This window comes from Tauraco erythrolophus, chromosome 20, assembly GCF_009769465.1.
Source record: "Tauraco erythrolophus isolate bTauEry1 chromosome 20, bTauEry1.pri, whole genome shotgun sequence".
In the NCBI taxonomy this organism is placed as follows: domain Eukaryota; kingdom Metazoa; phylum Chordata; class Aves; order Musophagiformes; family Musophagidae; genus Tauraco; species Tauraco erythrolophus.
Genome location: NC_141484.1, coordinates 9,925,723 through 9,953,626, shown reverse-complemented (window position 1 = coordinate 9,953,626; position 27,904 = coordinate 9,925,723). Strand labels below are relative to the sequence as shown.

At 37.8% G+C, this 27,904-nt stretch overlaps 1 protein-coding gene across 1 annotated transcript in view; it reads right to left on the bottom strand.

Moving 5' to 3' along the window:
* TBCD (tubulin folding cofactor D) overlaps positions 1-27,904 on the bottom strand; it is a 118,216-nt gene that overhangs the window by 13,685 nt on the left and 76,627 nt on the right. The window contains exons 21-32 of the mRNA XM_086623863.1: positions 26,669-26,729; positions 25,603-25,625; positions 18,651-18,682; positions 15,989-16,051; positions 15,521-15,597; positions 13,228-13,309; positions 9,799-9,917; positions 9,286-9,377; positions 8,270-8,410; positions 2,948-3,031; positions 1,799-1,957; positions 523-661 (exon numbers count right to left, since the gene is read on the bottom strand). Coding sequence (XP_086479989.1) covers positions 523-661; positions 1,799-1,957; positions 2,948-3,031; positions 8,270-8,410; positions 9,286-9,377; positions 9,799-9,917; positions 13,228-13,309; positions 15,521-15,597; positions 15,989-16,051; positions 18,651-18,682; positions 25,603-25,625; positions 26,669-26,729 — 1,072 coding nt within the window. The remainder of the gene's footprint in view (positions 1-522; positions 662-1,798; positions 1,958-2,947; positions 3,032-8,269; positions 8,411-9,285; positions 9,378-9,798; positions 9,918-13,227; positions 13,310-15,520; positions 15,598-15,988; positions 16,052-18,650; positions 18,683-25,602; positions 25,626-26,668; positions 26,730-27,904) is intronic.

Here is a 27,904-nt window from a genome sequence, read left to right as displayed (position 1 = left end):
ACTTAATAAACAAAAACATCTGAACATACTGTTAACACATATTGATAGCTAATAATTAACACCTTGTATCATTAAAAAAAAAAAAAAAAAGAGAGAGAACACAGGTTACAAATGAGAACATCTCATTTAAAAAGAGCAATCATGCATCTAGCCACCACATTTCGCAAGCTGAACGGCTCTGCCTCTGCTAACAGCTTGGAAAGGTGGGCAGAGAAGCAAAAGAGCTGATTGAGCCAACAGGGGGAACACTCAGCTTCTCTCAGGCCAGGAAATGAGAAACAAAGTGTCCTCACTCCTTGTTTCCTGCTTGTGCAAGAACTCAAGAAAATACTTTTAAGATGAAAAATATAAAGCCCGTCAGGTTTACAGTATGACTTGACTTCTTTTAAAAATCCCCCATCTGTAATTCTGACAGAAGTAACTGTTGGCAATACCCACTGCACCAGACTGAAGACTTGGCCAACGATTGTGTCAGGTCTCTGCACTCTGCTACCAAACATGACAGCCACCCTGCTTCCTTACCGTCGTCTCTGTGAGCCCGCCAACCGACACGGAGAGACCCAAGAGCACGTAGTACTGGTACGCTGGCAAAGCCAAAAGCTGCGTGATTCGAGGGAAAGCTGCTGACGCGGCATTCCAGTTCAGAGTCTCTTTCTCCGACCTGGGGAAAGGGGAAAAAAAAAAAAAATCTTTCACGTGTGCACTTTCTTCTCCGTACATTCCTATTAGAATTCCTCATCCTCAACCAGCATGTCAGTGAAGAAAGTCTCTGAATCACCTAAAAATCAAATTAATCATTGCTCTTTAAGCATAGGGGAAAATATAAATCACAACTTCAGCCACTGCCAGTGAAGTGAAGCAATCAAGTCCTGGTTCTGATTCAGATACAGGATTTGAACCACAGTTTCCTTTTCATGTGCACTTTTCTCTGTACCAAGCAAACAAGTTCTCCTTCTTGCGTTACATTCCCAGTTTTCTCCCACCACCAACCGATACAAAGACAGACTTATTCCAGGAAAGGCTGACACAGATACACCCACCACAGATCAATCAGCAGCCTAGCAGACAGAGCACTTTTTGAGTTACAGGAGGCTCGGATTCTGCTGAACAAACAGAATGAGTAGACAAAGTTAGATGTTCCTCATCCCAATCAGGTATTATAATCACCATTCAAGAATGAGTTGCTCTCAGTCTTACTTTAACTAGAAATCCATCTTGGAAACTACTGCAACTACAGCTAGGTTAAAATAATAAAATTCATTAAAAATTATCATTATGATCAATCAGTGTTTTCCAGTCAGGGAAAAAATAATTCAAGAAGAGGGGCTGCCAATGAATTCCAGCTCTCACATTATGATGAGAAAATGAGACTATAAGCCAGACATTTCATAAACAGCAGGATTACCAAAACACAGGTCCCAGCAGATGTGTTTTACCAATGGTCTCCCAGCTATCTACTGCTGACAAGATCTCTACCATCCACCATGAAACTGGCTGATGGGTTCAGAAATTAATGGGTTGATCCAGAGAAAGACTATGCAGCATGACTACATAAAACCTGTATCCTTCAGAAATTATGGGTTTAATGCATTTTTACTATAAGAAGTTCTGTTTTGTATGTTTATGCATATTCATTGTACACTTCGATGAAATTCCAGCAAACACCAGCAAATATTCCTCAATACACATTGTAGGCATTCGGGCACAGAAATTACATCCAGTTGCTTGTGTTAGTGTTGCTTGTGTGCAGGCATCTTTTTGTTTTCACTGGTTTAGGATATCTTCTTCAATATATTACCTTGGAAATATTCTCTCTAGCTCTTCTCGATGAGGTATGTGTGGAACTGGAGGATGATCAAAATGTAAAAGAGTAAGGAACACAGATCCTGCATGAGCTCGAAATTTATCGATTTTTTCAGCCGACTGTTGGGCCAACCAGCACATAATCTGTTTGCAGCTACAAAGAAGAAAACAACTCATCACATAATTTAATCAGTGGAATGTGTATTTAAACTTAAATCATTGCAATGATATAACAAATATCGTGCTATGAAAGTATTGGAGCCTAACTCTTTGTAATGAACGTACATGCGATTTAAGACATGGAGACAGAATCTTTAGAGCTTTGTCTTCCATAGATTGATCAAAAAATGTCATGACATGAATATTACTCAGTATTTGATATTCACATACCACTTTCCATCCAAAAAGAAACGAAGGTGTTTTATGGTTTGGATGAACTATGACACTTCAGATGGAAATAGAGCAGGAACCTTGGGAAGAGTACATTTTCGAGTAGAAAACTGCACATACAGCAGAGGACCAGGTCTAAGAAACCATGTGTATATTCAGCTAACCATTGGACACGCTCTGTCCATAAATCTACACCACTTTTTTTAGAACTATTAAGAAAGTTTTGCTGCAGCTCAAGCTATGCTTAAAAACTGGTAAGATCAGTTTGGTTGGTTGTTTTTTGTTTTGTTGTGTTTTCTTTTACTATTAGGGGTGTTGTATCATGACATTAACAATCAGTAGCTCAGTGTAAATGATGTTTTTCTGTATTTCCTTGCTAACAATTCCGCAAAGAAGATAGAAATGAGTACAAACTCCTCTCCACATTTTATCACATTCCAAATTAATGATGCAATGCTCTGGATACGCGGGCGAGTGTGCTTTCTATTTAAGTGAACAATACTGGCAAGCTCCACAGAGGAGGCAAGTATAGACCAAATCTCACAGATGCACTGTATTTCCAAAGTGGGAAATAACTCAATAACGTCAGTGTCTCTGAAAAACAGATTTGATATTCTCAGCATCTGTATGCATATAAGCTTGATGCCCTTCTATCAAAAGTTCTGTCACGCTCAGTAAACGAGCAGTATACAACTACATTCCAGTCCATACATATTGTGAGAGATAAGACACAAAAATAGTACAAGCAGCATACATGTTGGCATTAATTAACGCCGCGTCACTCCGAACCAGCAGAAGCGTCACCTCCATTAAACTTGTCATAGCAGCTTCACGAACCCTGTTGGAACAGACACACCATAAAGTAGTTACAGCACTATATATTTAAATAAATGCATTGGCCCTTAAGTTAGACAAACACTGGCAAAAAATTCAAAACAATGCAAGTGTTGACCCCTGAGAGCAGCTATTGTATTTTTGGGAGGAAGAGGACTGTGTACAGCTGTACCCCCAAGCCCCATCCTGTGAAGTCCAAATTTGTACTGAGAGTGCGACAGTCATCCTAGTTTCCAGGCAAGCCCCCTGCCTCACCATCTTAGTTTTTATTCCAGCCAGATATCATCAGCTTTATTCTTTAAGATGGTTAAAATTGATAACTATTAGTAATTTTTGGCGTGCAAGTAAATGTATTTAAATCCGAGTGCTTTGTCTGCTTCAAATCATCATCATCTACAAAGACTAACTCACATTTTGACATGAAGATACTTAAGCACTATTAAAAGTGTCATATTCCTGTAAATTTTCAAGTTTAGTACTTCCAACATTAAAAAAAAACCTGACTCAAAATGGCTTAAATCTCTATGATAAATAATAATTAGTTTTATGAAAAAGATTAACTAAAGTAACACAAAGTTGTGCTTGAAGTGCATCTTATCTACATGGCGAAGATTTTCTGCCTTCAAAAGTCTAAATACAGTATCAATACAAAAAAAAAAAAGATGAAGAATGTAATTGAAATCAAAAATCAACACACTTGTTTTAAACCACGACTTCTCAATACTTGATTTGTAAAAAGCAGTTCCTTTCTTAAAACATGGGCAATACCATGGCAGATCCTCAATTGGTTACATGATCCTGCAGAAGACCAGGACCAACGCATTCATCACATTAGTCAGTCATGGAAATGTCATCCTTTCTTAGAAATAATTAAAAAAAAAAACATATATTGAAATATTTGAAAAGGTACTTGCCTACTGTGAAAAGACATACTCCTGTTTCTAATTTCCAAAACAAGATGAAAACAGTTGCCTCTGCCATCTAAAACTGGGTAGGACATTAATATAATGGTGAAAAAGGTAAATTACATCATTTTTTCCTAAGTAATTTAATACAAGTTTGGCAATCTTTCATCAAAGGATGTTTTCCTACTTTTTTTTCATATAGAATCTGACTATTAGATATTCATGTCTAACACCTGTAGACAGATTGGACAAGTCCCAGCAAACAATCTGTCAAAAGAAATGTAAAGTTTGCACATGGAAAGTAAAGTTGGTTAAACTTTCCCACGATTCCATTAAAGAGAGACAAAAATTACACACCAAAGAAAAGGTCTCTCCAGAGAAGTGGCAATTCTCCCCCATATCTTCCCATCTTAGCCAGTGGTTTAAAAGAAACAGAATGAGAAAACATTCATATTTGGGAGGCCACAAAAATATTTAGCAGCCAACAATTTGCTATGAGAAAGGGTTTCCCTTCCCCCTTTAATTTACGTGTTTCTTGACTTGATTTTGGCTGGCGTTACCAAAGAAGCTTTAAAAGAATATGGTGCTCAAAGTACATTTGAATTTTAATGGGTGCTTGGAATTTAATTTCCTCGGGAATTTAATTTCCTCAGGAGTTCTTTGAAAATTTCCACCTTCTAGAGTTCTGGTTTTCAATTAAGACATAGACAGAAGGACAAACAACAGGTATGGGGAACTTAAGTGAGAGCTGCCAGATGTGGAAGCTAACCTGAGTATCTAATTATACTTAGCCAGGTTCTTGTCTGCTTCGGTATCTCACCTCATTTTGAAAGCAAGAACTTTAGTATCTCTTCCCTTTCTCTGATTCCCCATCCTATATGGTTGCTTTTTCAGCTACACTTTTTGTCAATCTCATGTTACTATATTTATTCTCTGAGCGAACCCATTCACCTCCCTCTTGCTTCTTTGGCAGCTGAGGAAGGAGGACAGCGAGAGCCAAACTCCTCCTTCCCTTCTGCAAACTGGAATGACCTGATCTTGATCCTTACTAGTTTGCCTCCTTGTTTCTTCTTCTAAGTTTGAGATGTCAAACACACCTACTTTTCTCTGATTTCTTGTCCTGTGTTACTACTTCCCTGCCATACAACAATTTTAGCAATCACTACTGAAGGCTGAGGAGCTGGGTAGCATTATACGAAACAAGAAAAATACAAAGACACAAATATTAACTCAGGCTGGTTAAGAGTAGTCTGGATTATTTGGCCTGTGTACTTTTCCAACACGTTTGTAAATACTGAAGTATCCTAAAGGAACAAGGCTAGTCAATTAAAAAAGTGCCCAATATCTTTCTGGGACTTTGTGCTGTAGCACTCAGACTTCCCTTTCTGTTCAAAGACAGAGTAGTTATAAATCACTGCTGCCACTCACGCTGGAACTGATGAGATCTCGATGACTGATTATGACTCAGTAGAGCACAAGCATTCGAGTTCAGCAGCAACTACCCAATGATTGCTGGCAATGAAAAAAATCTAGCACGATACATATTGCACAAAAAAAAGCACCATCGCAACTTTTCTTCCTACCTAAGACAACAGCCAGTTGCGCGGTGTGTTATAGTAGCTCCTGCTCCTCATCGTAATTACAAATGTACTTTACAACACCCATCTCTGTGTGCAAGCTATCGAATAAGCAACCCTACACAGAGGAAGATGCTACTGTAATTCACTTTTTTTCTTTCTTTAATGCAAACCTGGGGCTACCAGATAGAATAATGACACTAAAGCCAAGAAAGAGTGAGTAGAACAGAATTCTAAAACAGACAACCAGAAATTTGAGACTAAACAACAAGTTCCCAACCTCACACAATGCATACTTGGCATCATGTATTACTACACCAGATTGGAACCGGGATCAGCATGCTATGCATGGCTGCTGAAGCTGAACACAGCCAATGCTCCAGAACCGGACTGTTTTGCTTGCAGCAGGGAGGAAGGAGCAAGCAACTGAGATTGTTTTGGCCACAGAAAGAAGCATGACAAGCAAGGAGGAGTGCACACCCTCCTCTGCAAGGTACACCTAACTTCTCTTCCATTGTAGCCTTCCCAAGCCAGCAAACATCATCAGAGATCACAACCATCATCTGTGAGCCCCGCCAGCATCGCTATAGCCACAACATATGTAGTTTGGAGCCTTTAATTTCCGTAGTCCTCCATCCCTCCTCAGCTGCCAGTTATGATACAGTAGATGTCACAATTAAATCAAAAGGAAATTATGTTTCAAGTCCATATACACTGTTGAAAACGTCGCTTCACAGAAGAGGACGGCGACTGAAAACGTGTCTTAACCAGTTATTTCATACAAACACTCTACAGGGATACAACTGAAACTAACCACCAAAGCCCTTCATGTGACTCAGCACTGCTAGACAAGAGCTTCTTCAATAAGCTGGGAAAACAGGGAAATCTATCCAACCAACAAAATCATTTCCTATCGGTAGTTCTCAGGCACTCCTCCCTTCCTCCCTGGAATGCAATACAATGCCAGATACTAGATCTGAACAATCAACAGGTGGTTAATTGACAATCCTGAGCACGCACCTCTGCAGACTGAGATGCTTCATGTAGTCGCCAGACAGGTAGGTATTTTTGCACTAACTTAAATCCGGCTGATTTAGGCAGCAGCCAAAACTGGCAGGTTGTATTTGAGTGTGCAAGGAGCCCGATTTCACCATGAGGCAGCTCTACAGAGCTGTCTGGTCCACTGCATCTTCATCGCTGCTCTCATCCATGTATCTGACTTGTGGTTCCTAACACGCCTGCAAAACTCTGCTCACATGCAAAGCTTGTCTTTGGGAAATTCAGTGTTAACTCAGAGCAAGAAAACAGAACATCAGAGAAACAGACTGACGTCCATCAAATACATATTACCACGCCATTACCATACCACACAAACAGTATTACCCAGACTGTTAGGCAGGACTAATACTGTATGTATAGAATCATGCCTAAAAGCAACATATATCTGCATATTTTCACATTAAAATTATGCATTAAGACAACAAAATTAAGAACTCTTTTTCAAAACCAGCAGTTTACTCAAAATCAATTTCCAACAACTAAGACAACTAAAATTAATTTATCACATTCATTTACTCCGTTTACAACTTCTCTATACAAGGATTAAGTGTTACTGCTCTGAGTCTTCTACATAGCAGCAAAACTTCATATACTTTAAATCTGCAGGTACTGGATTTATTCCTGAATTCTGGTAACTTGATACTCAACAAGTACTATTTCACACTGGGCATATTCATGCTCATAAATACATGCAGAAAAGCACCCTAGCAAGAGAGAGTGTAGGTTTCGTTAGTACTCATTTGATCTCCAAGATCCATGTTTATGGTTTTCTCACCCCGTAAATACCTTGTGGAATTGTAAAGGATGAAGCGATTAACATGAAATCTTCACTGCTGCTCTATCACATTCTGCAGACTGCAGGAAGCAATGTTACATTCCCAGTCACCAGCTCCTTTAGACATTCAACACAAACCCAAAGAAGGACATAAGCCTTTAGAGAGCTTTGGTTCATCAATTTAGAAATTGCCTTTTCAGATCAGTGTTACTGAAGGAATACAGAATATTCAGATGAATGCAATCTTATATACTGAATCTTCTTTATATATTAAGGGAACTGTGACGACTGGAGGACATCACAAAAAGATGACTGCTACAGACTTGATCTTGTACCTATTCTATAAATTTCACAATAATAGATATATTCCTACACACTTATGATTTAATTATTCTGGCAATCTAATAGCTAAAATCGTTGAAATCCTAAACTTATAAAAGAGTCAGTAATACCACAGCACAATTTATGAAGTTTTCATCCGTTTCAGTTAGTTACTAGCCTTGAAAATTTGTCACTAACACGTTATGCAACTGCTCCCTCTCCTGGCAAAAAATCCCCACAGCACGAACGTACAATAGGAGAGTTCACTAAGCAGGAGAAACAGTATTATTTCCAAGAAACAGAAGTAACGGCTTAAATTTCCGTACTTTTTACAACTGAATACTTTGTTGATATTCACTAAAATACAAGAAGGTCATCCACAAAGCCAGAATAAGGCCAGTTTAAAACACAACAGTCCCCATCTTCCTAAGTTCCAAGGCAAGGGACAAGCAAATAGTCAGCCTTTCCTTTCACTTTCTACTCCTCTTCCTCCAGTGTATTTCTACCTATACTCAAATCTCCGAAAGAAAAGGCATCAGTTTTTAATTAGACAGCAAACACAACAGCTAAGTTTAATTAAAGTCTCTGTTTGTAAGGCATCTTACCATCCTCCAACATCTCCTCGGCTGTCTGTGGTGTAGTCAGTCACACCACTAAGTAGTGTGGCATAAATCTGATTCACGTTATCTTTGCAGACATATTCTTCCTGGGATCCTTCTCCCTTTACACCTACTGTCTGGCAAACTCTTTGAAAAGAGAAAATGGAGGTGGGGGGAATAGCACACCAGCAAAGAGAAGAAACATTAAGATCATAGCTTTCGTCTGTTGTTTAAAAAAATTCCCCAGACATGCAATATTCCGAACAGCTGTAACATCTGCTACAACAGCATAAAGAATATTTCTGACCCTACTGTACTATATTTGACCTGAGGATTTCTGATCAGTTGTCAGGTTTAAAGGAAAACTGGCAAGGCAAAAAGCTCAACAGATAAGTAGACTGTTTTTACGTCTACAACACTACAAAAAAGAACATGCTTAAAGTACCTCTTGGTTTCTGAACTCTCCTTAAAATGAAGCCAGCAAGAAGAGCAATTGAATTTGATATCAACAAACTTCTTTACATTGAAACAACATTCTGGTTAACATCAGAAAGAGGTTTTTTTTTTTATTGTAACAGGTTAAGAGCGTATATACTGTGATACTATTAACACTAAGTACACTGTGGCACGTCAACGCAGAAAATATTCCTTTAGAGAAAAAGTACAATTTCTTCAAACCAATTCAATCTTCTGATTCAGAAAGTGGAAAAAACATATATTCTTCCTACTCACTAAAGCTCACTAAAATGCAGACCATGAGAAAGGTGAACTTTAAAATACACTCTAGCTATTCAGTTAATTGATTTAAAAAAAGCCACAACATGGTCAGAATGGATGGAGGAGAACTTCATCCTCAGATGTGCCCTAATCCTCTGAATCAAAGACACATTCAATAACAGAAATGCACACATCCCACACTAAAAATGTGTACATCATAGTGTAACTGGTTTCAAGAATGACACTATAACAGAAAGCGGAACAAACAGGAGAAATTAGACAAAAATAAAAGACAATTAACATACTTCGCAATTGCTATTAGGGCATCTCTTCTGGATTCTGCAAAGCTCACGTCTGCAGGGGAAATTAAGGTAACTTTTTTCAAACCTTCCAAAACCTGAAAAAATATAAAAATTAAGATATTTAATGCCAACGCATTATTTAAGGTAAAATGTTAAATTTAGATATGGTATTAAAATGAGCCCAATGAGAGAACCAAGCAGAGAACAGTGGCTGGTTTCTCATCATGACCTGTCAGCATGCCTCACTCGTCCCTGTGGACAAATGTTCTACAGCAAAGGCATAATTCAGTCTCTGGCTTTTCCATTAACACTACTAAAGCAGGACTAAACTTTAATTATCAGAATCTATGGCAAGCTAAACTCATGATGATTTTCTGGAGTTACTGTACATTACAACCCAAACCCCTTTCACAAAGACCTTTAATTACAATCATTATTATTTATTTGATTATGATCATAGGTTTCATTCAAGATACTGTGTGCCCTCTTCTCATTACAATGATTATATTTTCTCACCTGCTGGAGCCTGCCCTTTAGCAGAAACCTTGGAAGGGCCCCAAGAGCTCGTGAAAAGCCACAACGAATCATTTCCTCTGTGTTTTGTAGTTCTGAAACATACTGCGTCACCAGCTCATCTAGAAAAAAAAAAAAAAGCAGAGTGAAACGTAACTACCACATCATTACAATTACATATTTGGCTGACAAAAAAAAATAAAACAGGAAAAGATTGCTACAACACAGCGCCTAGAAAATTTTATAATTCATTACACTAAAATACAGAATATCTTTAATTTCCTACTGAAAAATTTCCTTCTTTTTATATAGAGACAAAAATAAAGTTGGGCTTTTTACAGGAGAAAGCTTAAAAAGAAGCAACCACTTTGAAGTAGGGCTGTTGCGCTGATTGTGTGCGTTGTTACATGACAAAACAGGGACAATGGCTCTACAAGCAGTAGCACAGAGAAAAGCAACAGGAATAAACTGAACTGGGCATGAAAAAAGGAGGCTCAACAATGAAGTGATGCTAAGAAGAAAATGAGAATGAATGGAAAACAAAAAAGTCAGGAGTCTCTACATATTTCTACTGTAGTCTTTACCACAAACTTAACATACAATACTTCCTTTACCAGATTTTTGAGCTACTGTATTAAACTCTTCTGTAAAATGCAGAGAAAAACAAGGTACTCCAGAAAAACTTCTAACAACCAAGACAGCTGCAGTAAACACAACCGTGGTTCATAAAGGAGAAAGGTGGTCTTATTAATAGCTTTACTGAATATGCACATTTAATCCTCAAAAGAAAGAGCGAGCATCAGGGATCCTAGGAAAATTACATAATGGTGCCACTGCTTACTGTCATCTAAGATCTAAACGATTGAGCAATATTTGCTAGAGGAAGAAAGAATAGTTACCATCAGAAACTACACATTAATCATAACTCCTGACTGAGGGTTGCTCTAAATGCCTATGTAACAAGCAGGCCCCAACTAGTTCCTCACATCAGGGAACTAGTTCCCTGTCCACAGGTTAGCAACACCTTCACAGCAGCACATCCATCATTCACAAATTTCCAAACGACGGGAGCGTAAGACAGTCTTGAGGCCACAGGAAGATGCAACGCTTGCTCAGACAGCAAGGTGATCTCGGCCAGTAAGACTACGACAGTCTTCCCTTTGATTGATGTCTAGTTAAAGAGTGACATTTTAGCCAAATGACATAAAACTGAGACACGACAACTAGCAAACGAGCAGCTCTTTACTTGTAACTACTTAGTAATTATGCTAGCAAGCGTAATGCAAATGTTAATATTCTTCTAAGAGTCTTTAGCTTCATAAAACAACATGGCCTATGAAGTGTCTACAATATTAATGCACCTCAGCCCATCCTGAAATAACTTTAAAATTAGAGAAAGCCATCAAAACCAAACCAGAACACATTAAGACCGAAAAAATAAAACAAAGAAAAGGTGAACACAAACTGAGGCAGAAAAAGTGATTCAATGAAATTGCAGTCTCACAGGGCCAGATTCAGAACACAAAATCACTAACGTATCTCTGATTTATGGTTTCATTTTGATCTGTCAAGCAATAGTGACACACTGGTTATATTTTACCAAATGCTTTTTTTTCTCCTAATCCCCTTCATCATGTTTAGACCTGCTTTAACTGACTTCTCTAAGGCACCTGCATTGTCACTGAATGTCTTCTGCTCTGTGGCTTCTACATATACATCAGACATTATGGGGAGGATTTTTAGTAGTAGATGTCAATCCCACAACATATGGAATTTAACGGTCATGAAATATATAGTTTTTACTGGCACAGAGATGAAAATACACAATATTTTTTTCTTTTAAAAGATGCTTGCATGTATAATGGAATTTTGGTTACCACACGTGGAAGAGGCTTTAGAGAAGCACATGGCCAAATAAAAGCATAATCAAGACAGAGCTGACTAGAGATTTTTTGAGAACAGAAAAATTTCCAATTCACAATTCTATTCTCTAAATCATTCCAGAAAGTCTGATGAAAAATTTTGCCTGTATCTACAAATGTGACTTTAATTCTGTCCCTAGACCATCATGGCTACATCACCATGATTCCTTCAAGCACAAGCCAGATGAAAAGTCAACCTAGAATCCAGGCAAAATCAACCAAGCTTCACAGGCATCTGTAAAAGTACAGCATCAGAACAGCTGCAGCCATCTATTGCATGTTCTTCCAGTAGATCCTCTCTCCCTCTTGATTTTGACACCTGGCTGAGTTATCCAGTCCACTTTTACAGAAGCTTGAAACTTCATCCTTCCATAAAATGTGACCTATTAACCTTTCAACTCATTTTTAGCTTGCTTTCTTTGACTCAGCATTGTCTCCTCCTGCCCAAAGTGTTCTGTTTTCACAAAACATTACCCTTTCCTGAGGCTGTTTGTTTTTCAGTCTGCCTCAGCACCATATCACATCTTTCTGTGCTGTCCATAAAAAAAATCAGGCACACAGTGCCAACCTGCATGAAGTAAAGGGCTATTTTTGGATTTTTTTTATTTTTTTTTTTTACAAAAATAGAGAGATTTAGCAATACAGAAAAGATTTAAAATTCAAGAGAGGCTGCTTTTATATATCAGCCATAACTACTTTGGGGCATGGACTGCATGTTACTACATACATGATGGGTATTAGGTTCATTCTGGGAACTACCATAATAGAAATAAATAATAAGATATTCTGTTACCTAACTTAGGAATGACTTAGTAATGGCAAAAGATAGGAAAATAAATAATTAGTTCAAGTTTACCTGATTTCATTGTCATATTTAGAAAAACAAGAACATAAATGTTGTTACTCTTAAAATATCTATCTATACAATCCAGCAATCTGTCTTTGACGGACACAATACAATTTGATACTTGAAATAAAGAAAGGTCCAAGAAAAACAGTATAAAAAAAGATGTTGATTCATATGCCTCTAACAGAAGTTTAAGCCTACTCCTGGTACTACTGATCCAAATCCCAAGAGATGAGGTTTCACATGAACATTTACAAGAACTCTGGGTGTCCTTGCTATCCTTCTCTTCTTATCCCTAAGCAATTCTTCTTTAAGTCAGCCACGATCTCTGGCATATAGTTTATCAAAATATGTGACAATGTCTCACTTTATTAAAATATAGGATTCACCACAAACACATGTTCTTTGCTTTCAGTATGGACTAGAAAACCTATCTGTTTTTCCTAATACTAATTTTTATGGTACCTTGTATTCACCTCCAGTCTAACACAAGCAAACCCCCGAGACATTTCCTAGATTTTGAGTTAGTTTTAGCATTCTTTCCTGAAGCACTTTAAGGTCCTTTAAAACTAGTGATGCCCTTCCCATTCTACCCAATACCTTCAAAGTGCAAGTTAGGTCCAGCCCAATATTTCTGTCTCTACTGTAAACATGAGTCATTACCTTGCAGAGCTGGATCAGCTTCTCCCTTTTCACTGATGTAATATTCATTACACAGCGCAGCCAGTGCAGAGACTGCAGACTCCTGTAACAAAGGCAAAGCTGTGAACTTGATGTATTTACTAAGGTCATGCTTCACGATAACTGTGCTTAGAATTAAAAGGTTAAGGAAAAAGAGAGTAAGGTTTTTTTAAAAAAAACATTCCCTTCAGCTACTGACATTTATTTTCTTTTTATTTCTTCCCAATACTGGTTTAAGAACAGTTAAACAGGAAATCCATGTAAGAAAAAAACCCAGACTCAACCCTTATGCCTTCAAAAGTGCTGGCAAGCTAAATTAATATTCAAAACATTAACAGCAATGTAACAACTGTATTTTCAGTTCAGTTGAAAGACCTCCAGAATGACATTGTCATTCTCCAGAAGTCATTGTTTCATCTTCAATATATTGATGCCACATTGGTAATAAACAAACTGTATTTCTCCAGAAGGCTATAGAAAGGAAACACAGAAAAAGCATATGGAGTGAAGGTTATAAACAAAACCCCCAAAATATCCAGTATCACAACCCTTGTGTCTCAGCCTTAATTGGTTTAGAAAAGGATCAAAGGTTGTGTATTATGCCTGAACCTCCTACTCTTTGAGTAGTTTCGGTCACCAATATAGAACACAAAGCTAACACAGCTCCTGTTTCAAAAAGCATGTAACAAGTTTTCTCATAAAATTCATGGTTGAATTATACTTTTCAGCTAATAATGTAATGCTGACCAAAACAATAATAAACTTGAGAGTGTAAAAGAACTATGCTCTGTTCACTCCATATTAAAAGCAATGATACTTATTAATACCCATGTTCTCCAGGCACAGGAAATCTTAAATGACAACACAGGAGTCCTGTATAGCCTATTCATTCTACCCTCACAGACATCTCGGGCTCATTCTCTATGCAAAATCAAGGACTTGAAAAAAAACTGTATTCATCTGAATAATATTCTACCTACCACAGACATTACAGTGGCAAAATACACAGAATGGTTGATGGCTGTAGATCAGAGTCACAGAATGGTTTGGGTTGGAAGGTACCTTTAAAGGTCATCTAGTCCAACCCCCCTGCAATGAGCAGGGACATCTTCAACTAGATCAGCTTGCTCAGATCCTTCCCTTCCTAAAGAGAGCGGTTTTCACCTTTAATGCATGAAGTTACATTGGAAGAGTATACTGTATGTCAGAAAAAAAAGATTACTTTCAATGTCTTAAACATTGCCCTTAAAATTGTTTCTCTCTAAAATATATACAGAAATCAAGCGAGAACTGACATTTTCTAAACATACTTTGCTCGACATTAATTAATGCTAACCAAACAAGTCAAAATTCTCTAAAGTCTACAATTAATTCTTCAAACTTGGTTTAGAAGTTCCAGTTATAAGGCTTACAAACTCTTTGAATAAATTGGTAACACCAAAAGAATATTTCAAGAATTCAAATTTCATCTTTTAATTTTCTGCAGTGATTTGGATACATTCTAGTCTACTCTGTCTTCCAAGGAAGACCTTAAAAGATAAGTTACCAGATACTTGCAATGGCTTTTTATCTTGTTTTTAAAAACCAACAACATGAACACAATATGTTATATTCAAATTGTCTCTGTGATGGCTACAAACTCTAACAGGGCAGACAAAAATCGTCTTTATAATTCAGTAGAGCCTTTAAGAGCGCAAGATCAAAATGTCATGTACTTGGGAAAATTAAGGTAAATACCTGGAGGTGTTAAGATCACGTACATAAAACAGCATGAAACATATCCATCAATGGATTTAATATTCAAAATTAGAGTAGCTCGAGAGTACAGTGAAAGGATTTGCATCAGAATTTAATGGAAAATTTAAGCACATTGTCCTGAATATCTCTGGTTGATTACACCAATGTTCTTACTGTTAACAAACACACTCTCAGTACATCAGGCCCAAGGACATCATCTAGATATTCCTTTTAATTCTCACAAAAGTTCTCTGAAACTACCAAAATCAAGATATTTTACACCAAAACAAAAGCAAAATGTCCTATCAATAGACAACAGTAAGTAGCTTCAAGTAACCATCAGCCACTACTCACCACCAGCCAGCACCTGCCAATCACTTTGTCCAAATGTACACACCAGAATAACCCTTGTGACAGCTGTTCAAGTATTCATATTCAACTAATTAGATTCCAAGGAAAACAATGCACCAATGGAAAGCAAATCTATTTCTAATTCTGTATGTAATGTGACCACGTGACGAAGAAGGAACTATTGTACCTTTATATGCTGTCGTGCAGCGCTTGAAACAAGAGGGAGACTTCTTAGACTGTCATTTATCAACCACTGCCAGCCACCTGAAATAAGTAAGAAACATCATCAGTATTAAGTTTTCTTACTTTCTGAACTTCAACATCCTCTATTTTTCATAAAGACCAGCAATCATACATATTGTTGTATTTCTTTTGTTTTCCACAAGGAACAAGGTTGTGATTCTCGATTAGTATAGCTATTTTGGTTTGTTTTACCAGGCTGCTTGCGATAATGCTGAAAATCGACAGGAAAAACAGTTACAAAACAAATCTTCAAACAACATCGCCATCTGATGCAGTATTTGTGTAGCTTTCTGCTATCTGTCAGGTCACCCAACCTTGCTAATCTTGCTTCCTTGAAAAACATAATCTGTTAATACTTTAGCTTAAAGAATAACTACTAAGATAATGGGAAGTTATTTAAAATATGACATACCAATTATTGGATCTCCTCTAAATGGCATTCTTGATAGTGACAACTTTTCAATTAAAGTGCAAACTGTAAGAAAATAAATTTGATCACTGGATAAATACAAAAAATGAGAAAATTAAGCAATTTTGTAGATACAACCACAACAAGTTACATTAGCATTAATTTTAAATTGATGAAAATTTGCAAATAGAAGTCCAAAATATGTGAAATTAGAACATAATTTCATGTATTTCAGACATGACACTTGTGATGCTTACATCCAAAAGAAGCTACTATGAAGTAACTGTTCTCTGACGTGAGTTAGTCCCATGATTTATGCAGATCCAGTGCTTGGTGGTATGTTTTTACCCTTTTGCCATTTAAGGTGCATGTGTATATACTGGCCACCTTTCTGTTTCTGTGTCAGTCTGTAAACGGCTACGTAGTATCGTTGATAGTAAACCAAGGTGAACAAAGATAACACTACAGCCACTAAAAAACTACTCAAATATATATAGAATCATAGAATGGTTTGGGTTGGAAGGGACCTCAAAGATCATCTAGTTCCAACTCCCCTGCCATGGGCAGGGACACCTTCTGCTACACCAGGTTGCCCAAAGCCTCATCCAGCCTGGCCTTGAACACTTCCAGGGATGGGGCAGCCACAGCGTCTCTGGGCAACCTGTGCCAGTGCCTCACCACCCTCAGAGGGAAGAATTTCTTCCTTAGATCCCATCGAAATCTTCCCTCTTTCAGTTTAAAGCCATTGCCCCTTGTCCTGTCACTACACGCCCTTGTCCAAAGACCCTCTCCAGCTTTCTTGCAGCCCCTTTAGGCACTGGAAGGCTGCTGGAAGGTCTCTCTGGAGCCTTCTCTTCTCCAGGCTAAACAATCCCAACTCTCTCAGCCTGTCTCCACAGCAGAGGTGCTCCAGCCCTCGGATCATCTTCGTGGCCTCCTCTGGACCCGCTCCAGCAGCTCCATGTCCTTCTGATGTTGGGGACCCCAGAGCTGAACGCAGCACTGCAGGGTGGGGAGGTCTCATGAGAGCAGAGGGGCAGAATTCCTTCCTTTAACCTGCTGCCCACGCTGCTTTAGATGCAGTCCAGGATACAGTTGGCTTTCTATAAACTTGAATGAGTTCTAAGCTTACAAAACCACTTTCAGAACAGTACTTTTTCTAGCCTTTCAAGGCTGTTTTGTGGAATAGAGATTAAACACAACGAACACTGCAAACTTTTACTGTACAATAGATTGTCTGCATTACTCAAATGAAAACTCAGCACTTAGGGAATACAGTATCTTTCATCTCCTGGTGATCCATTCAAATAAAACACATCGGTAAAAATCCATACTCACTGACTGCTTTGGAGTTGGTGGGGAGGAGGGAGAGGACAGAACAAGCTACTATATAATGTTACCTTTTCATTTTCCTCGCCTCCCACAACTTAATCTTTGAATCTTACTCCAGGTTCTGTACACAGTTCATCATCTTCTTCATTTACAATCAACTTACTGGGCTCCAAATCTACTCTTGAATTCAGTGCTCACTATGGTAATGTCACACAATCAGGCTCCCTGTGCTCAAACTCCTTGCAATGTTGTATGTCAGCTGCTTTGTTCTGATATTTATTCACAGACAAGGTTAAGTACAATGTGACTGAACCCAAGTCTCTCAGGGTTCCTCCTTAGTTCTCTATGCTTCTTTTACTGTGGTTGAGACCATCATCTTCATCAGAAATGCAGGGCATTTGTGGAATATTTTCAGTTCTACTCTTATTCCACCTACACAGTTGTATCATGCCAAAATACTGTCATCTGTACTTCTGCAATACTATGAAATATTCAGCTGCTTAAAAGCAAAAACATATTAAAAAATCCTACTTATTCTTTCAGTCTGCATTATCATGTCACAAGACTGTAAACTCATACAAAGATGAGTTTATGAGATCCCATTTCCCCCTTCATCCCTTCTGTATGATTGCTCTTCCATCTTGGTACTGAAACTCCTTTACCCACTAAGTTTGGATGGCTTCACACCTTCACAGTAGGAATCTGCTATGTAGCACCTCCGTCATTCAACTCATGAGCAGGAAATTCAAGTTGGCATTCTTTCCTTATCCACCCAGGCTACCTGGATGGATACTTTTTCCTGCAATGCCCTTCCTTTTACAGTGGTTCTGTATATAACAATGTTCAAAATCCATGTGAACAACCCATCACCTTTTCTGTGATAACACCCTTTCTACAAACTGTTCTTTATACGGTCTTTATTCTTTACCTTTGCACACATACAAATCATCATAAAATCGTTAGTTACATGATGGCCTCTGTCTTAATGGACAAATCACACTTCTTTTAGAGAGGAATCAGAGTAAATCAATTAAGGAAGCCAGCTCGATCCTCAAGAAAGTTCACTGTGTGCAACTATGGAAGGAGGGGATGTGTGACATCAAACCAAGAACTATCTCCAACTCTTACACAAACAGGGTCATTCACAATTGTGCTGGCAGCCAATGTTCTGGTGTACCTGTCTTCTGACTGGCCTCCAAACTTTGTATTTAATTACTGTGCGTACTTTATTTATGCATTCAATACAATATATGCAAAACAAACTGGAAAAAAGTAAACAGAAGAATTAATTACTGCACATTTTCTGCTCTCACACCATAGCCGAGATACTTACCAGCTGGTCTCATCAGTTCTCCACCTAAACCCCTGCAAAGCAGAAACAGAGCCTTCAGAGAATAACCCACCACAGGCAATCTGAGTGCATTGTCTAGTGAGAAAAAAAACCTCAAAACCACTTCAGAATGAAAGCAGATCACAAAATACCTGCAGATTTGTATTTGACCAACTTCAAAATACTTCTTTGTCAATCAACTGTTGTCCTGACTTCAGCATGATTTACACAAAACCTTCCTGAATATTTAACCTCCTCCTTGCAAAGATGCGGTCCCAGTCTTTCTAATTTTTAATGTGAATAATAAAAGACTGTCAAGTTCATTCTGCTTTCCTTTTCACTTGCTTCAGAAGCATTCCAAACCTGTGGGACTTGCCACAGGACTTTTCAGTCATACAGCCTCTACGAGCTTCTGACTTCCACAACTGAAAAGCAATTACATGCAATTTTTTAACAAAATCTTTACCTCTGGAACATTAAATAGACACTTCACCTACCAGTCCCCATCTTCACAAATGTTAACTGGTTTACTTTCCTGGCCAAGTTTCTCACCCTTCTCTCCTCACCCTCTCCTTCTCTGCTAAAGCCCCCTCCCAGCTGATTTTGCATTCATGACCACAAATGAGGGGGTAAAAACTCCTAACACATCAGAAAAGGGAGAGAAACAAACAGCTCAAGATGCTTCAGACTCTCCTGAAGTAAGTGTGTATTACAGAAGGATGGTCTCACCAGCTCAGACCTCGGGCTCATCCAGCCCAGTTATCCTGTCCGGACATCAGCCAGCCTGGCCACTGACAGCACTAGGAGGAGAAAGTCTGAACTAGGTAGAAAGTGGGGAAAGGAAGAAGCTTCCTGGAAACAGGAGGGCCTGTTTCCATTCCTTAGCCTCTCTTGTCTCTGGGCAGAGACATGTCTCCTCACCCTGCTGAGCAACATCTGCTGGCTACATGGATATCCCCAAGGTGCCATGAGCACTGCTTGGGGTGTTCTACTCAGTGTTACCCTCCGTGGCTTAATTTGTTCATTTTATGAACCTTTGACCCCTGCTCTTCCTTTGGATATTTCCTCCCTCAACTCCTTACTCTTGTCTCCCTTCATTTCTGCTGGAATATTTCCTCCCTGAGGTGTGCCAAACTCTTAATCACCTGTTTGTATGGCTGTGCTCTGGCAGAAACTCCCAGCAAGAGGGAGGAACAACAAAGGCTTTTTTGTTTATTTGCTTGGGGTTTGCTGTTTTTTTTAAAAACCTTTTCTTCCCTCCTCCCTCCCCACAATGAAATTAGTAGCTATGCTCAGAAGGCAAACTTAGCAACCCTAACAACTCTTAGAACTTTGTTCTCCAATTTATCCTTTTATATAAGCTTCAAACGCCTAAACATTTTAAACAAGTTTTTCCATTCCATACAAGTAGGTGCCTCCTGTAACATGCACTGGGTTTGTGACTGCTCAACACTTTCATTAGTTTTCAGGTAATGCCAGATGCCAACTCCACAATATTCTCATTTGCCATAGATCAGCACTTCCCTTTAATCGGGAAACTTGCTTTTGACAATCAATACATGAAGCTCAATGTAGTAATCCACAGCCCAGTTCGTCATTGTAGGAAGTAAGCACAGATTCCACATCCCCATGCTGATACGGTCTTTGTATTATCTACCCCACCTTCCTGCCATGTTGTCTGCTTTCCAGCTTCTAAAATATTTAAATTAGAAAATAAAGAAGTGATGCAAGGAGTCGAGACAGAGGCAAAAATAGAAGAAAGATGTGGCAAGGCTTGCTTCCTCTTTAACATTTCTTTTCCCTTTATTTTGTCCTCACCCATTCCTTGCCTTTTGTCTGTTGTCTTAACTGCAAATGAGTATAAAATAATGATCTTGTAAATTTGTTTGGTGTGCAGCAGAGTCTGCTGATGCAAGGATTCAGATACAGACTTCTGTTCAAACTACAAAGCAAGAACTGAGTCATAAAGGCTGCTCGTCTCCACTTCTTCACACTGCCAATAAGGAAGTCAGGCCACTTAAAGCTACTCTTATGGTAATAATTTGACAGCTATCCCTTCCTTTGGCATTACATCAACTCAATTTAATTTCAGAGTTTAGAGCTTCACTGAGGATTGTTGTCCCTGTGCAAGAATGAAGAATGGTGACAATGATTTGCATAGTAAGGTTTCCATGCTACACAGAAACTATAATCAGATCTATGTTTGAAGGCTCAGCGATACCATGTGTTCTCCTCTGCAAAAATTTTCAAGTTATTCCTTGCCTAGACATCACAGTATGTCCATCAATATACCTAAAATTTTTCTCCTTTCCACAGCTCATACATATTTCAATTCAAAGAACCGACTTCTATCATAACCCGAGATCTTTCCTCAGTCAGTGTTTAGTTTGTCAAACGTGATGCGCCATCTTTCTATTAACTTTATCTCGCTCTACAGTATTTCACTAAATTAAAAAGATACGGATCTACCTAATTCAGACATTCTGAGTTTTGCTGTACAGTCATTATTCTCTCTTTTTTCTTCCAAAGACACATGTACAAGTTGCATCACATTATTAGATGTACCTGTTTCAAGGTTTAATTATTAATTCAATTTGTAAATTGACTGATGCAGTGCCCAGGTTCCATGAGCTCCTAAGCATTCCTGCCTATGTGCAGTTCCACAGCAATGCTTCTCTCCTAGAAACATCTTACGATGAGTCACAATTTATTTGTGGAAAATATAATACAAATGTATAATCCCTTGTAGAACAGATGAATTAAGACTACTGACTTAAGATTACTGGTATCTATTTTAAAGTCACGTAGGCCAGAATCAGAACAAAGGACAGTGCTGTTTTCAGTGCATATAGAAGGGTTTTTGTTGTCAGAAGTTCAGAATTCATCTTTAAGATTATAAAAATTACAGTAACTGAAGCTGCTTAGAATTGAACAGCATCTACATTTTCATAAACATCTGAATCTGAAGTTAAAACTACTGGAATAGCTGAAGAGATTCAATTGCAAATAATTTCCAAGAAGCTAAGAACACCTGCTGAATAAGTATTTTCATCTCCGTATGAATAGTAACCAATTGTTTTCCATGGGAACTCTTTGTCTCAAATAGAACTGAAGTATCTTAAAAGGTCCAGGTTGCACACTTACTGGACTTGGAAGTACGAAATGGCTTTATCAGAAGGTACACGGAGGAGGAGGGAGATATCTTTGAGCCTGTGAAAAAGCCTGTGTATTTAATAAAGCTCTAATAGCCACTCCTTGAAGATGCAGAGAATAAACTGTACTGACAAACACCTATTTTTGGGCTACTGTAAATTCATATGCTGCCTGTACATGTTTTGTATTGCATTCTAACACCAGAAGACTACAGGTGAAATCCTGGCTCTATGGAAGTAAGAGTTTTCCCAGTGACTTCAGTTAGTAGCAAAAGAATTTCACCTTATAACTCTTCAGAACGTAATGTAGCACGATCTCCTAGAACACCATGCTACTGGGTGCAAAAAACAATTTAAACTTGGAAGAATTGTTATGATGAGCTTTGTTGCAAGGTTGAAATTATTTGCTGATTAAGTTAATATGCCTAAAAAACTCTTTTACGTAGATGACTGCCAAGACAGACATTCGCCCTAAAACCATCAAGATTAGTTGCTACCTTAAAGGTCTTTGAAATGAGACAAGTTTTTCTTTTGCCTAGCACCTGCCAGCACCCACGGGCGACCTTACTCTTTTGGAAAAGCTGAAACTCTTGAAGATGATAGTCCAACTTATACTGGCTACTATTCTAAAAATCTGAAATTGCTCGTCTCGCATAGCTGACCGTGTAATACACGTGGCCAGTCTCTCCCTACGTTACAAGAACTGGATCAGAGCAAAACTTGGCATGCAGCACATTGCACTAAATGAATCATCCCGTGTGGGAGTCGCTCACAAACACTGTGCATCCCATCATACCCAGCTCTGATTGGAACCCTGAAGGCCCAATAAATAGAACATTTGCTGAAATACAGAAGTGCAGTGCAAGTACTTGGAAGCAGCCCAGCACCTCTATCTGCAGCACTTCCATATCCGTCCCTGAATTACGTTGTTACCCAACTCTCTGTATTAAGACCTACATTATCAGACTCAGAATTGGCTGCAAGAAAAGAGATAAAAAAAAATTCTGAACATCTCTTCAGCTGAATATTCAGTCAAGAACCTTATATCAGATGATGCATTGTTGAAGAATCTTAACAGAACTGCTATTAAAAATACTTTTTATTGAGGAATTTTCATATTGAGGACTAGTAGAAGGTTTCAGATGCACTACAGAAATACATGTGCTGTGATAGAAAGATACTAACCATGCTGGTTCAGTGGAAGTATAACATAAATCAGGCTGACCATTAACACTATGTTTAAACTGGCAGACTGACTTCCTATCTCAAGTAAGACAGTTTAAGGCAACAGACGGCACAAGTTTTGGTCTTAGGTTTTTATATATAAAAGTAATGTCTGAAGCAAATAAAATATAGGTCAATTTTTATAACTCTGTTACCCATATAACACAAAACAGGCACAACAGACAAATACTCTGTTGAAGTGGCATGGTTTGCACATGACTTGCTGTAACTAGTGCCCATTTAATACGGAAAATCAGGCTCATTGCGCAATGCTCAACTGGAAGTGCACATGCAAATGCACAAACCAACCCGCTCCTCAAGACAAACTAGTGCATCGAAATGTGTCAGAATCAGGACTAATGGAAGGAAGTACATACTGGATGTGCCTGGACTTGCATTCTCCTTTTTCAGCATACTATGGTAAACCCAGAAAAGGACTCACATAGGACAGGAAGACAGAAAGATACTCACATTTTAAAAAAACTAATACAGTAGAGGACGGGATTTTCTACAATTAGCATAAACAAATTTGATTGCTTCAAGTATACTGAAAATTGAGAGACAGTGCAGTGTAACTCAAAAGTTGGACTGTGCCCTGTCTGAAGGATAATTCATGGCCACCATTCAAAATCAGGTTAAAGACTTACAAGAACTGCTAAACAAATTAAGACAGTTAGTTAAATGAAGGTCTCTATTACAGCTCTTTGGCTTTATCTTTTTTGACTTGAGGTACTTATGGATTCAATGGAATCCTAAGCACGAGACAACCAAGAAACTCACGATCCATTTTCCAGGTTAAAATTTATAAATTATAATTTTTAAATAAATAAATAAAAACCACAAGATTTTGACCCTTTACTTCCTTTTCCCTTTCTCACAGGCCAACGCAATTTCTGAAAACAGCTTAAACAAAGCATTAAAGTTCATTCAGTCCACAAAAAGACAGATATTTTGTTGCCAGAAGTGAAAGCAAAATACCTAATAAACAGTTGAAACGTGGTCTGATGTTTTTTGTTAATGCTGTTTAAAAATTAGAAACACAAGCAAAACACAAGTTTTCAATATTCCTACAAGATGTTGTTACACCAAAAATTCCCAGTAGCAATTTCTCGAATGGAAATCTTTGGAATATTATGTGCAATAATTACTCATCACAAAACAAGTTTGGCTTGTTTCACTAAACGCTTGCCCAGCAACACTCAAATTGCTGGTTTGTTTTTATAACCTAGTTTATTTTTCTTGTCCTATTTCAAAATATTTTATGCATACCGATATTTTAAAATATGGATTACAGTAGACATCTCTGTCTCAGCCTAAGTATTAGAGTGAACAGCGGTGAATCAATTTTGCTCGGAGCTGAATTAGAAGTCTTATCTAGAATGAAAACATTTCTGTAGGCATCTTATAAATACCATTGAGTGCAAGAAGTGCACATTATGACAAAAACAAATTACACCCAAGCTCCACCCTGACATTAAAGAATTTATGGGAGCCAAGACAGCCACCCACAAAGACACTAATATACAGTATCAGCATTAAAACCATCCACCAGTACAAGCTAACTTTGGAGTGGAAGTTATACATCGGTATACATGACCCTCAAGAAGTAAATTTTAACATTTTTTCAGAAAGTTTCAGGATACAAAAACTTACATAAAAATTCTTTAAATTATAATAAATACTTACACAAAAAACTATTTAAGGTTTACTGTTTTCAGATGTGTCATGTGCAAAGAAGTGAACTAAACTGCCCAAAACCTCAAAGAACTTCTCAGTTAAAGCAGAAAAAAAACCTTCACCCACATATACAATCATCAGGGAGTACAAGTCATTAATGATGTTTTGAGTTCCTTAAATTTAGGAACAAACTCTGAAGACACATACCAGTTTTAATTCACATTTACTTAACAGTTACTTAGGCAAACTCCCTTTATTTCCTGGAAGCTTCAATAAATAGGAAATGAAAAACAACTCGGAGAAAACTCATTTACATTTTCTTTGGCTCAAGAGTTGAGAAATTGCATCGAACCTTTTGTAATACTCCTGCCTACTCATTACACAGGATGAAGAAAGTAATTCTAGAATTTAGATAGCAGTGCCTTTAAAAATAAATAAATAATTTTTGGACTCATTAAGCTATTAGTTGAAAGTTATTTCTATAGACCTGTTAGAACCATACAAGTACTACAGCACGGGTGAATAATGGGAAAGAAATCCATTACACACTGCTGAAGCCATGGATTAGTGAGCACATTCTGTTTCACGCTCCTTCCTTCCTTTAACTGTCTCTATCACAGTATAGAGACCAGTACTTACCACTTTCCCATTAATCTAACACGCCTGTGAGTTACACTCTCTTCACAGCACAACCATTATAAAACGACAGCAGCCCCTGTAATAGGCAGACACAGCCAGGAGGATGCATGTGCTTGCATTGTGATGAGCTGCGAGAGACTGGCAGTCTGTGGGACGTGTAACTAACTTGTACAAACCAGAAAGCCCCCTAGGATCCTACTGTTTTCATCACTTTTAATTGATGCTTTCCAATATGAAAAATTCTTTTGCATCCATTTTCTTACCTGTACAATTGACGACTGCAAAGCTGGGGGGTGAGGGAAAAGCAACAAATATTATTAGCAGTTTGTTTGATACAAGCGTTTTCGTATTTCCTCCTTGCATGCAAGGTATATATTCAGAGCTATGTAACACTGTGGATTACTCTAAAAATAAAATTAAAAGGAAAAGTCTTTTTAAAAAACCCTCTCTATAACCATTTGAATTTTACATTCAATGAAAATTAATTTAACACATTCATAAAGCAGAAGCTTTCACCTATGCACAGAATTAAGCAAGTACCTATGTGCTTTGAAACATAATGGGTAAATGGTGAAGCCTGACAGCTTTAGCACTTTAGAACTGGCACTAAAGGCACTACAGATACTGCAGAAAACGAGCAGGAGCCTGAAAGCTGAGGTATTGTCTGTTCTATAAGGTGAAGAAATAGGAGTCAAAAGAAAAAAATAACATGGGATGACTTAAAATTGAAGGGACAAGTTAGGAAAAATTATCTCTGCAGAAGCATTTTAAATTGCTATGAGCAGGACAAGGTAGAGACAAAGACAATGCACCAGTTGAAACACAGAACGACTTGCAAGGTGTATGAAGAGGTAAATCATGGATGCAAGGATTTAGCAATGAAATCACAACAAAGTTAAGAAAAAAAAAAAGAATAGAAAGAGGAGAGAATGGACTCACTAGGAGATGTCTCTTGAACACAGTCACATTAAGGCAAGAGCCATACATGCATCTGCAAGGCCAGTCAGTAGGTACAGAAAGGGAAAGAAAACCAAAGCAAAACCCCATGCAGCTATTTCAGAAGCGTAACAGACACATCAGAGAAAGGAGCTTAGCTAAGGAGCTGGCAGAACAGAAAGGGACCAAACACAAAATTATACTGGAGTAAGACACACAACCAAAGACATCCAGCTATCTGTCTGGAGGGTGTGTTGAAATTCGGATTTGTGAGACTGTTTACTTTTGACAAGGGGAAGAGGAAGGTGGAGAACAGCTGTCTTAATTGCAAATGTTTGTTTAAAAATAATACAATATACCAGGTTAAAAGATACATTTATACTTGCTACAAACCTCTTGATGGATTTGCTTAAGTCCCTCCAATGATTTTTCACTGAAATAATACGTTATAGATCTGTAAAGATATACAAAATTTGTAAGACTTGTTTCCTAATCATGCTATAAATAATTTTTCTTCCATGACTTCCTTGCACTTTCAAACAGGAAAAACAATACTTTGATTTCCCAATTACGCTCAACAGAAATATGCAATATTTAATTTTAAATCATTCAGCATTAAGTTCTTTCCTTATCCTGTAGCAAACTCATTCTTAAAGGACTATAAAAAATTAGTGTCACTAATAACATGATAATCAGTAATATACCAATAACCCCTTTCAGCTTTTATTTTTGGACTCCAACACTACTGTGACTTTTCCATCAGTTTGAAGTATTTCCTACAACTAAAAATGCTCTGCATCTTTTTCTCCATCTTTTCAACTTACTTGAAAAGGGAACTCTTAAGACAAACACAAATTCTTTTGATAGATACTGCTGGAAAAAAAAAATTCCTATTTGTCAATAATTAAAGCCATAAAAATCAGTGCACTTTTGATATCTATTAATTGAATTCATCTCAGTATATTTAGCTTGCACAAACAACGACAACATTAAATTTGTTGGATGTCACCAATTTAGACATCTCTACGTTAATCAGAGAGTAGTTAACCAACTTTCAGAATGAAAATTACTCAGAAAGTCTGGTTTTTTAAAATACATTTCTTCAGTGTACATAATCTGTGAATCCTGCAGTACTGTATTTATTTTCAGTGAAGTTTGCACTCTGTAGTCTTATTTTCCACTGCTTTGATCTTAAACAGCCACTCATCCTAATTTAAGTCACACTAGTATAAAATTTTACTGCTAACGTAACTTCCAAATTCTAGTTTTTGCAATAAGGATTTTCAACCATTTTTCACACGTGATTTCTGTGACGTTAAAGCAAAGATGTCTTCAAACGATTTTGTCAATTATTCTGTCTTCATCACCTACATGTAATACATGTGTGCATACACACACAACCATATATATATGTGTGTGTATATATATATCTCTCTATATATATCTCTCTGGACCAGCATTCAGTAGCAACAATTAAATCTGTTCAACTCAACAAGCTACTCGAGGAGCTATTTCTGTAACACTGAAGACAAAAGACTGTCCCTTCACCAGGAAGACAGCATACTTACGGGGAAAGGGGGCTTAATCTATATTTAAACAGTAACTTTGAACTCTCCAAGTAAGGCAGAA